Source organism: Solanum lycopersicum, chromosome 5 (genome assembly GCF_036512215.1).
Source record: "Solanum lycopersicum chromosome 5, SLM_r2.1".
NCBI lineage: Eukaryota > Viridiplantae > Streptophyta > Magnoliopsida > Solanales > Solanaceae > Solanum > Solanum lycopersicum.
This window is the reverse complement of record NC_090804.1, coordinates 27,155,682-27,169,325: the sequence shown is the minus strand read 5'-3', so window position 1 is coordinate 27,169,325 and position 13,644 is coordinate 27,155,682. Positions and strand designations below refer to the sequence as shown.

At 36.1% G+C, this 13,644-nt stretch overlaps 1 protein-coding gene across 1 annotated transcript; it reads right to left on the bottom strand.

Moving 5' to 3' along the window:
- Nucleotides 1–1,611: 1,611 nt before the first annotated feature.
- Nucleotides 1,612–2,085, bottom strand: LOC138348727 (uncharacterized). Its single transcript, XM_069298301.1, has 2 exons — nt 1,914–2,085; nt 1,612–1,748 (listed from the first exon to the last, which is right to left on the bottom strand). The coding sequence occupies exons 1-2, from the start codon at nt 2,083–2,085 to the stop codon at nt 1,612–1,614; spliced, it is 309 nt and encodes a 102-aa protein (XP_069154402.1).
- Nucleotides 2,086–13,644: the final 11,559 nt, after the last annotated feature.

The following is a 13,644-nucleotide window of genomic DNA, read 5'->3' as shown; positions in this document are numbered from 1 at the left end:
CAAACACACAACTTAATAACCACACTCTATTAGTTTACATATTCTCAATATTCAACAGTCACAATTTTCACAGAGAAACAATAACAAGATCAGCAAAACACGTATTCAAGTTCATCAATAATAAAAATGTTTGATGCCATGAGATGCAATGTCAAGTATAGTGATGCATGTCTTTCCTAGCGATACACACCCACTATCTCTCAGTCTATGACCCATGGGGGACATATATGTCCATGCATCTGTCGAGGCGCACGACATAACCCTCGATAAAAGTAATCGTCCTGGCGCGCGATACGTCCCTTGAAATATAATATCCGCTTTGGCGCGCGATACGACTCTCGAAATGGTACATCCTCTTATCACATAACTCTTATCACAACCATGTTTCAAATGCAGTGTGACATTTTGATAACAAAGCACAATTTTCCACAAGGAATACAACACAAACAAATAAGCAACAAGTCTCCAAATCATTCTCAACATCACACAATGAAATACACGAATTTCATACGGTTAACAAGAGTTTAGAAATACACTTGCCTTAGACAATGAAATAATTACTCTTGGTCTCAAGCCTTCCCTTTCCGTTGAGCTTCCAAACCAATGGAATCTATTCAAGTATATATCCACAATAAGGTTCAAAAACTAAAAACACTCACACTTTTATATGTTTAACCTTGACCGAAAAATTCACCCCAAATTAATAATCAAGTTTGTAATTATTGATGTTAATTAGCATTTCAACTATCATATTTTCCAAGATTCAAGGCTGAGGATAAATCTCATATTTTTCCCAATATGAAAATTCGAATGATATTCATATGATATGATAGATGTAATATTTAATTACCTATTTCAATATGCCAAAACTTAACTCATATTATACTAATAAGAATAAACTAAATAAAATTGCTATTCGTTCACAGAAAAATACAACTTCCGAACCCTACAATTTATACGCACTCACTGAATATACCCTCAAAATTTCTAATTGTATCCACATGTATAGAAATCATTACACTTTGATTATTTTAATTTATTTTCAAAATTGGTCAAAAATTTCCCAGGAACCAACGTAGAAAAATTCCATAAGGCCAAACTATTTTTTTATTTTATTTTTTGCCTTTTATGACAAGTATGTTGTATCTTTCTCATTTCCCACAATACATATAATATATATAATATTAACAATAAACAAAAATCCAACCAAAAACGACGCTTACAGTGAAAAGAAATATTTCAATACTTGCCGATTTCTCTTGATATCGGTGAATTCTCACCTTTTTTCCAATACCCGCATATTCTCTTCTCTTATTTTTTCAGTTTTGATTTATACATTAAACCCCAATAACATAACTAACTTTAACCCCCTAAGCATTAACTAAACTTAGTTATATAATAATTAACTATCAATTAATTCACTCTTGTTAATTGGATATTTCAAATTTCGAAAAATGACCTTCCGGGTCATTACATTATCCACCACTTAAAATCATGTTCGTCCTCGAACATAAAGTACCAGAAAGTACCTAAAGCTTCAAAAAGTTGAGGATATCTGGAACGCATGTCATACTCAGTCTCCTAAGTTACCTTTCCCACTGATCGGTACTTCTATTGCACCTTCTTTGAAGCAACCTCTTCATTCCTATGCTTTTGAAATTGCCTATCCAAAATAGCTATAGGCTCCTGCTCAAATGTCAAGTCTAGACCCAACTCCACAGATTCAAGAGAAAGCACATGAGATTCATCTGGAATATACTTTCAATGCATAAAGACATGGAAAACAGGATGAACTGCTGACAAACTTGGAGGCAAGGCCAATTTATAGGCCACCTCTCCCACTAGGCTCAAAATCTCAGAAGGTCCAATGAATCTAGGGCTAAGCTTGCCCTTATTTCAAAACATCATCACACCTTTTAGGGGTGATACTCGAAGCCAAACATGAGCACCCTCCGTAAACACTAAGACTCTAACTCTCCGGTCTATATAACTCTTTTGTCGAGTCTGAGCTGTCAATAATCTACACTGAATCATACGGACTTGCTCCATAGCATCTCTAAGAAAGTCTGTATCCAAAGAGTCCATCTCCGCCGAATAAAATCAACCAATCGGAGACCTACACCGTCTTTCATATTACGCCATAAATGGGGTCATCTGGGTACTAGAGTGATAACTGTTATTACAGGCAAACTGTGCTAAGGGTAAATGTCGAATCCATCTATTTCCGAAATCAATCACACATGCTCGGAGCATATCTTCTAACACCTGAATCGTCGCTCAGACTGACCATCTATCTGAGGTTGAAAGGTTGTACTCATATATAACTGAGTAGCCAGACCATGTTGTAATGCCTTCCAGAAGTGAGAAGTAAATATTGAACCTCGATCTGATATGATAGAAATGGGAACAACATGTAGTCGCACAATCTGACTAATATATAGCTCGGCTAACTTCTCTACCGGATACTTCAGCCGAACCGGAATGAAGTAGGCAGACTTGGTCAGCCTATCAACAACAACCAAAATAAAGTCATAACAACCAACAAAGGTAGGAAAACCCAAAACTAAGTCCATAGCTATCCGTTTCCACTTCCAAATAGGAATAGGAATCCTCTGAGATACACCCCCAGACCGCTGGTGCTAACACTTGACCTACTGGCAAGTCAAACACCTTGAAACAGAGTTTGTAATATGTGTCTTCATCCCACACCACCAGTAATGGTGACTCAGATCCTGATACATCTTTGTCGCTCCCGGATGGATGGAATACCGAGAACAATGGGCCTCCTCAAGAATCAATCTAATCAAATCGCCTTTCCTGGGCACACAAATCCTGCCTGCGATCCTCAAGACACCATCAGAATCAAGGACAGCCTTATTAGCTTCCCCTCTCAATACATTATCTCGAATGAGGCATATCTTTTCATTATTAAACTGGTGTGCACAGATCTGATCGACTATATATGACCGAGCCTCAATGAAAGCAATTATCCCATCACTCTCCTCTGAAATCTGCAATCATACAAGACTATTGGCTAACATATGAGCATCTCTAGTCAGTGGTCTCTCCTCAATACTAAGAGATGCAAGACTCCCCATGCTATTGGCCTTCCATGGATTATACAACATGGTCATATCATAGTCCTTCAGCAACTCAAGCAATCTCCGCTGCCTTAAGTTCAAATCTCTCTGACTAAAGATATACTAGAGACTCCGATGATCAATAAAGATCTCACAATGCACTCCATACAAATAATGACGCCATAACTTAAGTACAAATACCACACCCGCCAACTCCATATCATGAGTACGGTAGATCTTCTCATGGGACTTCAATTGCCTAGAAGCATAAGCAATCACTTTCCCCTTCTGCATCAACACACTACCCAATCCAACTCCTGAAGAATCACAATACACTGTAATGTCTAGACCCTCCTCAGGTAGAGTCAACACAAGAGCTGAAGTCAATAAAGTCTTGAGTTTTTGAAAGCTCTGGTCACACTCATCAGACCACAGAAAATGCACATCTTGTCAATCTAGTTAATGGAGTTACATTAGTAGACAAACTCTGAACAAATCATTGATAACAACCTGTCAATCCCATAAAACTCAGAACCTCAGTAGGTGAAGTAGGTCGTGTCCAGCCTCTAACTGCCTCAATTTAGGCCGGATCTACTCTAATACCCTCATTGGACACCACGTGTCATAAGAATGCAACAGAAGTAAGCCAGAACTCACACATTTAAAAGTTGGCATACAGTTTCTCTTCTCTCAACCTCTATAGTACAACCCTCAGGTGTCGGACATGGTACTCCTAGATCTTGGAGTAAACCAAGATGTCATCGATGAATACAATCACAAAAGAATCAAGGTATGGTCAAAACACCCTATTAATCAACTCCATGAATGGTGTAGGGGCATTAGTCAATCCGAAGGAAATCACTAAGAAATCATAATGCTCATACCAAGTCCGGAAAGCTGTCTTTGGGATATCTAATGCCCTAATCTTCAATTGATGATACCCTAAACTCAAATCAATCTTAACGAACATTGATGCTCCCTATAACTTATCAAATAAGTCATCAATAAGCGGAAGATGATACTTATTCTTTATTATTACCTTCTTCAACTTTCTGTAATCAATATACATTCTCATAGTCCCATCCTTCTTCTTAACAAACAATACAGGGGCACCCAAAAGTGATTCACTAATGCGAATAAAACCCTTAATCAATAAATCCTGCAACTAATCCTTCAGTTCTTTCAACTCTGTTGGGACCATACGATATGAAGGTAAATAGGCTTAGTGCTCAGCTCCATTCAATAGAAAAATTGATATCCCTATCAGGAGGAACACCTGGAAGATAAGAAGGAAATTCATCGAAAAACTCCTGAACCACGGGAACAGAGTCCATGGGAGGTGGTTCAACACTAGTATCCCAAATAAACTGTAATTAAGACAAACACCCCCTCTCCACCAATCTCTGAGCACGGATAAAAGAGATAACCTTTCTAGGATAAGAACCACTAACACTCTTCCACTCAACCCTCGGAACACCAGGCATTGCTAAAGTCACAGTCTTAGCATTTCAATAAAGGACACTATGATAAAATAAAGACAATCCATACCCAAGATAACATCAAATTCTACTATCCCCAGAATGATTAAGTATACCCATGTGTCATACCCAGCAAAAGAAACAAGACAGGATCGATACACTTGATCCACCACTAAGGGATTACCCATGGGTGTAGAAATACAAATAGGTACAGTCATGCTATCACAAATCATATCAAATTTAGCAGCAAAATACGTAGACACATAGCAGAATGTAGAACCTGGATCAAACAACACAGGCGCAGGTCGATGGCATACTAGGATGATTCCTGTAATAACAGCATCAGAGGTTTCCGCCTCGGGTCTCCCAGGGAAAGCATAGCAGTGGCCTTTTCGTCCACCTCCAGCCTGGGTGGTACCCTTTCCCCTATTCTGCTTAGCTGCAACACAACTACTAGAAACTCTATCACCTCTACCTGACTGAACTCTTCCAAGACCTTTACCATGTGGTGCTGGTGGTCTAGTTTGGAATGAAGAATTAGGTCGAGGCCCACCACGACCTCTTTGACAAGTATACTGCCACATTAGATGATCGGGATCTCTACAAATAAAACAAAATCTCACTTGGGAAGTGCTGTGTGGATCCTGAAATACCACTATAATTGCCTCGCCATGTAGGTCGCTGTTGTGAACGGTACGAGCCCTGACCCGGGCTATATGAATCACTAGATGTCTGTCCACGCTCAAATGTCGGCATAGATGCATTAATAGGTCTCCGCCGCTTAAAAGAACCACTCACTCTCTGTGATCCCCTACCTCTAAATGAGGCACCATGAAACTGAATTGATATACGGGCCATTTTAGGGTCCCTAAACTCCTCTCTCTCAATCAATTCCCCAACTTTGGCAGCATTCACAATGGACTGGAAAGAAGCCCCCTCCCTAGATGTCCAAAAAATAGCTGACCTGATCACAAATCTGTGGATCCTCTCATTCTTATTTGGAATAATGCCCAACGCATGCCTAAACCACTTGCAAAAATGCACCTTATAATCTGTAACCGATAAACCATCATGTCTCAAACTCTCAAACCTCAAGCAAAACTCATCTTTCACGCTCTATGGGATAAAACAATCTTGGAATGCACTAGCAAACTACTCCCAAGTCACTGGAGGAGATCCAACTGGTAAAAGCCCCGAATAAGTCCTCCACCAGTCTCTCGCTAGTCCACAAAGCTGGAGTGTAGAATATCGAACCCCATGTGACTCAGCCAATCCAACCACCTCTAGTAACACTCGACAGGTAGTTAGAGATTCATGAGCGTCTTCGATCTTTCCACGCTGAAACTGAGTTGGGTCCATCTTTCGAAATCTCTCATACCTACGCTGCTCATCCTCTTTTAAAACAACCACCGGTGCAACTTGACCCCCAACTGCTAGTGCAACATCATTCTGAACCGCGAGATCTAATTGTAGCTGCCCCACCACATCCTGAATAACTGGAACTTGATGCTGCTTTTAATTCTGATCCCCCTCTCTTGTACGAGAGTCATGTGATGTGGCGGTCGCACCACCACCCTGAGAAAAGACCACTAGCACACTTAATACCCTCAATAGTGTATCCCGAAGAAAAGGGGTGACTTCATGCTCTGGAAGAACCTGGTCCTCTCTACCATCAATCTGAGGTTCTTGAGAGACCTCTCTAGCACGACCTCTCTTTGTTGCTGCTCTACGGACACGACTTATTGCTACTGTCGTACCACGAGTAAGACCTCTAGCTGGAGATCTACCCATAACCCTAGTTGGGGCCACAACAACTGCCTCGGGAAGTGCCGCCCCTACCACATGTAACATAAGTTCTAGTCCTCGTCATCTGTAAAAAGAGCATAAAAAAACACAGTACCAAAGAAGGTAACTACGCACAATTAGAAAGAATGAACAAAAGAAGTTTCCTAGTAATATTTATAGCCTCTCACTGATGAGTACAGAACTCTCCATACTTATCCTTGAGACTATACGTAGACTCGTCTTGTATACACGTGAGACCGATGAACCTGGCTCTGATACCATTTTGTCACGATCCAAAAATGGGCGTGATGACACTCGTCCTATCCCACAAAGACAAGTAAGCCTAACCAATTAATTTTGATAAAATGCATAAATAACACCAAAGTCTGATAACGAATACTAATACGGAAAAAATTCAACTTCATTCAATTTCCAAGACCTGGTAGTCACGTGCACAAGCCTCTATTGTAAATAGTAGAATTGAAATAAAAATACGAGTCTAACATGAAGTTGTCTTTCAAGTAAAAAAAATCATAAACATGAGTAGGAAATTTGTTGAGATAACAAGCCGCTACATCACAATCCTCCACAAGTTGCCACAGAAACGAAGAGAATGATAGGTATCACGAAAATTTGGGTTCGTAACCTACAAAAAATGTAGAAGAAAGGGGTGAGTACCAATCCACGCGGTACCCAACAAGCTAACCTCTAAACACAAGTTAAGGGAACAAAATACGGGTACTCCTTACACCCTACCTGAACTTCCACACTACAGGCAACTCACAGTTTACCAAACACACAACTCAATAACAACACTCTATTAGTTTCATATTCTCAATAACAACTCAATAAACAACCGTCACATTTTTCACAGAGAAACACTAACAAGTTCAGCAAAACATGTATTCATGTTCATCAATAATAAAAATGTGTAATGCCATAAGATGCAATGTAAAGTATAGTGATGCATGTCTTCCCTAATGATACACACCCGTTATCTCTATGTCTGGGACCCATGGGAGACATATCTTTCCATGCATCTATTGCGCGTACGACACAACCCTCGATAATAGTAACCATCGTAGCGCGCCTTACGTCCCTTGAAATATAATATCCATCGCGACGCATGATACGACATTCAAAATAGTACATCCTCTTATCACATAACTCTTATCACAACCATGTTTCAAATGCAGTGTGAATTACATACTAAAATAAAATATGAGGAGATAGCCATTTTTTTAACAAAGCACAATTTGAAAAAAGGATTACAACACCAACAAATAAGAAACAATTCTCCAAATTATTCTCATCATCACACACGAAAATACACGAATTTCATATGCTTAACAAGGGTTTAGAAATCCACTTGCCTTAGCCAATCGAATAATTACTCTTGGACTCGAGCCTTCCCTTTCCGTTGAGCTTCCAAACCAATGGAATCTACTCTAGTATATATTCACAATAAGGTTCCAAAACTAAAAACACTCACAGTTTTATTTCTTTAGCCTTGACCTAAAAATTCAGCCCAAATTTATAATCAAGTTTGTAATTCTTGATGGCAATTAACATTTCAACTATCATATTTTCCAAGTTTCAATGTTAAGGTTAAATCTCATATTTTTCCCAATATCATAATTCAAATGATATTCATATGATATGATAGATGTAATATTTAATTACCTATTTCAATATGCCAAAACTTAACTCATAATGTAATAAGAAGAAATTATGTCAAATTGCCATTTGTTCACAGAAAAACACAACTTCCGAACCCTACAATTCTTACGCACTCACTGAATATACCCCCTCTATATTTCTAGTTGTATCCACATGTATAACAATCATTACACTTTGATTGTTTTATAAAAGAATTTTTCAAAATTTTTCAAAAATTTCCTAGGAACCCACGTAGAAAAATTCCATAAGGCCAAACTATTTTTTTTTATCTTTTACAATTTATGACAAGTATTTTGTCACTTTCTCCTTTCCCACAATACATATAATATATCATATTACCAATAAAAAATAATTCAACCAAAAATGACGCTTACAATGAAAAGAAACGTTTGAATACTTGCCGATTTCGCTTGATTTCGGTGAGTTCTCCCCCTTTTTTTCTATATAGACACACATTTTCTTCTCTTTTTTTCAGTTGTGATTTATACATTAAACCCTAAATAACTTAACTAATTTTAAGGAACTAAAAATTAACTAAAGTTAGTCATTTAATAATTAACCATCAATTAATTCACTCTAGTTGAATGAATACTTTAATTTTCCAAAAATGACCTTCCGGGTAATTACATATATAAATTTATACTAAACTAACATTATAATACTAAATTTAAAAATTGAAACTTGACATTTGAAATTTCAAGTTTACATTCCTTTAAAATATTTAAAGTAATATTTACACTTCTCAAATTTGAAATTAGAAATTTAAAACTTGAAACTTGAATTTTGAAACATGATGTTTGAAATTTGAAAATTGAAACTTGAAAATTTAATTTGAATTTTGTAAATTTAATTTGAAATTTTAAAATATAAAGTTAAATTGAAAATTATTAGCTAAAAACATATAAGTTCAATACAAATAAATTAGTATTTAAAAAATAAAAAATCTCATGTCTCGTCCTGTCCCATTCCGTCCCGAATATATAGTGGGACAGGATCGGACATATGTTTGTCCCGCCGATCCCGTGACCGGCCAAATCCCCCCATCGGCGTCATCCGTCCCGCTGCGTCCCCCTTCGTCCTGTCCCCCTTCCCTGTCCCTGTCAGGCTTAGTGTGGGGTGGGGGTGGGGGGTCGGGGATGGTAGGATGGGGGTGGGTGGGTTGAGGGCTAGTAGGGGTGAGCTTGAAGCTTGTAGAGTGGGTTGGGTAGGGGAGGTTGGAAGAAAGTTTTGAAAAATGTTTTCCTTAATTTTTGAAGGGAAGTCATTTTCCTTAAATTTGAGGAAAATGAGTTTATGTGGAAAACATTTTCCAAAACATTGTACTCAACCAAACATGAGAAATTTGAAAAACATTTTTAGGAAAATGCTTTCCTTCATACCAGATACACTCTTGGTGATTAACATATTTTCAATATTTTCATCATCAATGTACATTATTTAGTTTACAATTGTTTGACCATATTTAAGGGTCATGCAAATTAATCATCTCGACATGCATATTTGATACAATTCTAATTTGAGTAATCTAGTATCCTAAGATACAAACTTCAAAAAGAAATTGACAAAAGAGAGGGCCTTTTCACAAATCCCAACTCTATGGCAATAATATAATTTGTGTTATATGTTCACTCCAACAAAGTTATATTCAACTTATATGATATAATAATATCTCAAGTATCAACTTATACCTTTAGTGTCATAAGATAAGAAAATCAATCTCGAGATAAGGTTAAGGATTAACTTCATTTCATTTTTAATACGAGACATCAACTAACCCATGAATATTTTATCCCACCATTTGTACCAAATGATCAATGCACTTCATGCATTATATGATATAAGGAGCAGCATGAGTGTCAAACTAAGAAAATAATTCTTACACCCCTGTATTTGTTAACATTAAAAACTTGGACTTCTCTCTTTCTCAACATATGCACTTTCATTTATAATAAATTTCACGCATTTCAACTATTAGAAATAACATAGACATCTTGCAAAAAAATAAAACATTGAATTACCATTTTCTTTAGAGGAACATATGGTTTAAGTCTTACCTTTTCACAACCATTTCACTTGTTTTTTCTACCCTGCTTCCTCTAACCCTTGTTTACTCGGAAGATCAATTCTCTTGATTTTTCTACCCTTCTCTCTCTATTCCTTATTTACTTAAAAGATGGAATGTCATATTAAAAACCTTTATTGCTTAAAATGTAGAACTAAGAGTAAGTCAAACTAAAAAAAGGATGATGGGATAGTCATTCAAAGAGTCGACTACTTGTTAGAACCATAAGATTAAAACATACCTTGCACTAGGAAAATCATGTAAACATCAAATGTATAAGTGAGGAATTACTAAAGTAAATAAAAAAATATCAACCCAACAAAATAGTTTTAAAAAAATGACCATAGATATTCAACAAAGGAGTATCCTGGAAGTTCAAACTCGAACAACATACTTATATTGCCCTCTACTGGAAATGATAAAAAGAAAATATAATCATTGCAGAGCTTTTTAAGGTTCAAATTTAAACATTCAATCAGATTAATGCTTACCAGCAAGATATCGAGCATGTTTATAGTCTTATGTGACTATCCTTCTACTTTAGAAAAGTGAATTGCTTAATAAAACTAGTAAATAACAATTCAAAAGAAGCAATATTTAATTTTATTCTCCAGCCTAATAATAAATGTAGAATTTACTATGTTGTTAAATGGAAGGAGGCAATAACATATTGGTGGACTATCATCATTTAAGGTAGATGTAGTTGAAAGAATTTACAAATATTATGCATGAACTGAAAAATATGTTCACAGAAATTAATGATTTCATAAATTTCTCCTTCGATAATATAGTCTTCAATCTTTCTTGAAAGTTTAAGATAACTCCTACTTTGGGCAGGGTCAAAAAAATAAGAAATGAATCACAAAATATAGAAGAGAGTATAATTTGGTAATGGTTCAGCATAGCAGCTTAGACTCACCAACAAAATCCAAAAAAAGTTTATATTCACCAAGAATCTTCAAAATTGAAGAGGCGTACCTTGTAGAAAATCTGCGAGGAAGATAAATAAAAGAAATTTTAGTTGGTTCAAGAAATACTATCTAACACATTTGTTGCATTAATTTTTAAATTGAATTAACTTATCTTTTCATTAGAAAAAGAAAAAGTTGAGAAAAGCCCTAAATAGGTCATTATATTTAAGCTTGTATTCAAAATCATCCATAAAATTGCAGCTGAATATCAAAAATAATTAGTATATGTATGTTCTGTTATTCTTACAATAACCTGTATTTATAAGGTTAATAAAAAGAAACAAAAATAAGATGAAGCAGAAAAAATATAAAATACAAGAATTAATCCGAGTCCACAGAAACTATTGTGTGTCCTTAAGAAATTTAATCCCCTCACTGTACCCAAGGTTATGGATTAATTTCTTCCAAGACAAATTGGATTAAACCTGTCAAATAAATAGGGGTACCTCAAACTTCTTTATCTTCAACGAACATAAGAACAGCAACAAGTCACACCGACTCAGTCGATCGACACTACTTTGATTTTATTTGAGAGAAAAAATAAATGCAGAGAAAAAAAAATTTCAGTATTTTAAAAAATCAAAAATTGACTTCCTTTTATAGCATTTTTCAACAAGGAACCTGTCTGTTCAGTGAAATCTGTTCAGACCCATTTTGTCCAAAAAATTGTTTCTTTTGAAAAAAATAACAACTTTTCGAAAAATTGTGTCTGTTAGAAAAATAACTATTTTTTGGAAAGTAACGACTTTTCAGAAAAGTAACGACTTTTCAGAATTTATCGATACCCACAAATTTGTAAGAGATAATATTCAAAGGATTTATTTGATTTAACAAAAATATATTAAATAAATTTTGTCCAAAAAATTTATCAATCAATCACATCATTTGCCAAATCCAAAGCTAAAGCCAAAGCTGAGCCGAGCGAGCGACGACGACGACGGCGCGAGGGGGCATCTTTTTCTTAGCTCTATAAGAAGTAATGGAAGTGTTTCCTTCTATAAGGACAACAATTTCCCTTTCTTTTGCCGATATGGGAGAAATGACTTTTCATTTGCACTTTGCAAATGACTTTTCATTTTCCCTCCAAAGTAGTTCCCTCTCTTTTCATATCTCTCTTTTCTTTTTCCATTCACACTTGCTAAAACCCAACAATCCCCCACATGAATGGGGAAGGCTATTGTTAAAACATATGCATGAAAAAACTTGTGTGTCTTTTAGGTAAAGGTTAATCACATCTGGATAAGTAGGATTATCATTTAAACTGTCCGTAGTGAACATATATCGGATATACTCGGTCAATCGATAGATTTGATATCTTTGAACCGTCGAGCTTTGGTGTATACCTAGACAACGTATGTCACAAGATCAACCCTTGTACTGTTCTTAGTTATAATTGTTTTGTTCGTTTCAGCCATGAACACATCTTGGATATTAAGTGCTTAAAGAACTGGCCTTACCGGATTCTCCTTGAAGCGACTTACACTTCACACTTACATAGGTGATTTCTAATTGTGTTATCCCATAGATACACCATTTGATATTCCCTGTATCAAACATAGAAACCATTAAAAAGTCCTTATGTCTTTATCCTGGTTACTAAGCATTGTCTCATCATGAGAATAAACCATAAAATAATAATAATAATTTTTTTTTCTTTGATAATGTTGAACCGTCATCAATAACTTTGTTTTATATCCTTGAACCTAGATCTTGGGATCTCCAGTCTTCTAGGTAGAGTTACCGCCACGATGACTTGTTCTCGGCCATAGTCCCATTCCCGTCGATGATTTGTCAAATCCCTCTCTATTTAGGCCTTTTGTAAATGGATCCGACACATTATCTTTTGACTTCACATAGTCAATTGTGATAATTCCACTAGAGAGTAGTTGTCTTATAGAGTTATGTCTTCGTCTTATGTGACGAGACTTGCCGTTATACATAATGCTTCCAGCCCTTCCTATTGCAGCTTGACTATCACAATGTATGCATATAGTGGCCATTGGTTTGGGCCAAAATGGAATATCTTCTAAGAAATTCCGGTGCCATTCAGCTTCTTCACCTACCTTGTCTAAAGCAATGAATTCTGACTCCATTGTACAACGAGCTATACATGTTTGTTTGGATGATTTCCAAGATATTGCTCCTCCACCAATAGTAAAAACGTATCCACTTGTGGATTTTGTTTCAGTTGACCCAGTAATCCAATTTGCATCACTATATCCTTCAAGAACGGCTGGATATCTATTGTAATGTTAAGTATATTTTTAAGTGTCATCTAAGTATCCCAAAACTCTCTTCATTGCAAACCAATGATTATGATTAGGATTACTTGTGTATCGCCTCAGTTTACTGATAGCCAAGCTATGTCTGGTCGTGTAAAATTCATGACATACATTAAGCTTCCCAATACGCTAGCATAGTCCAATTGAGACTGACTTTCGCCTTTATTCTTTGCAAGATGAAGATTTACATCAATTGGAGTCTTTGCCCTTTTAAAATTCAAAAAATTGATTTTTTCAAGTATCTTTTGAATATAATGAGTTTGAGACAATGCTAGACTGTTCGGAGTTTTAAGAATTTTAATTCCT

Excerpts from the sequence above, each read along its gene's own strand:
- LOC138348727 (XM_069298301.1), bottom strand. The coding sequence starts at position 2,085 with ATGGACTCTTTGGATACAGACTTTCTTAGAGATGCTATGGAGCAAGTC. Across the intron at positions 1,749-1,913 it reads TCGAGTATCACCCCTAAAAG|ATGAATCTCATGTGCTTTCT; the intron begins GTGTGATGATGT and ends AGTATATTCCAG.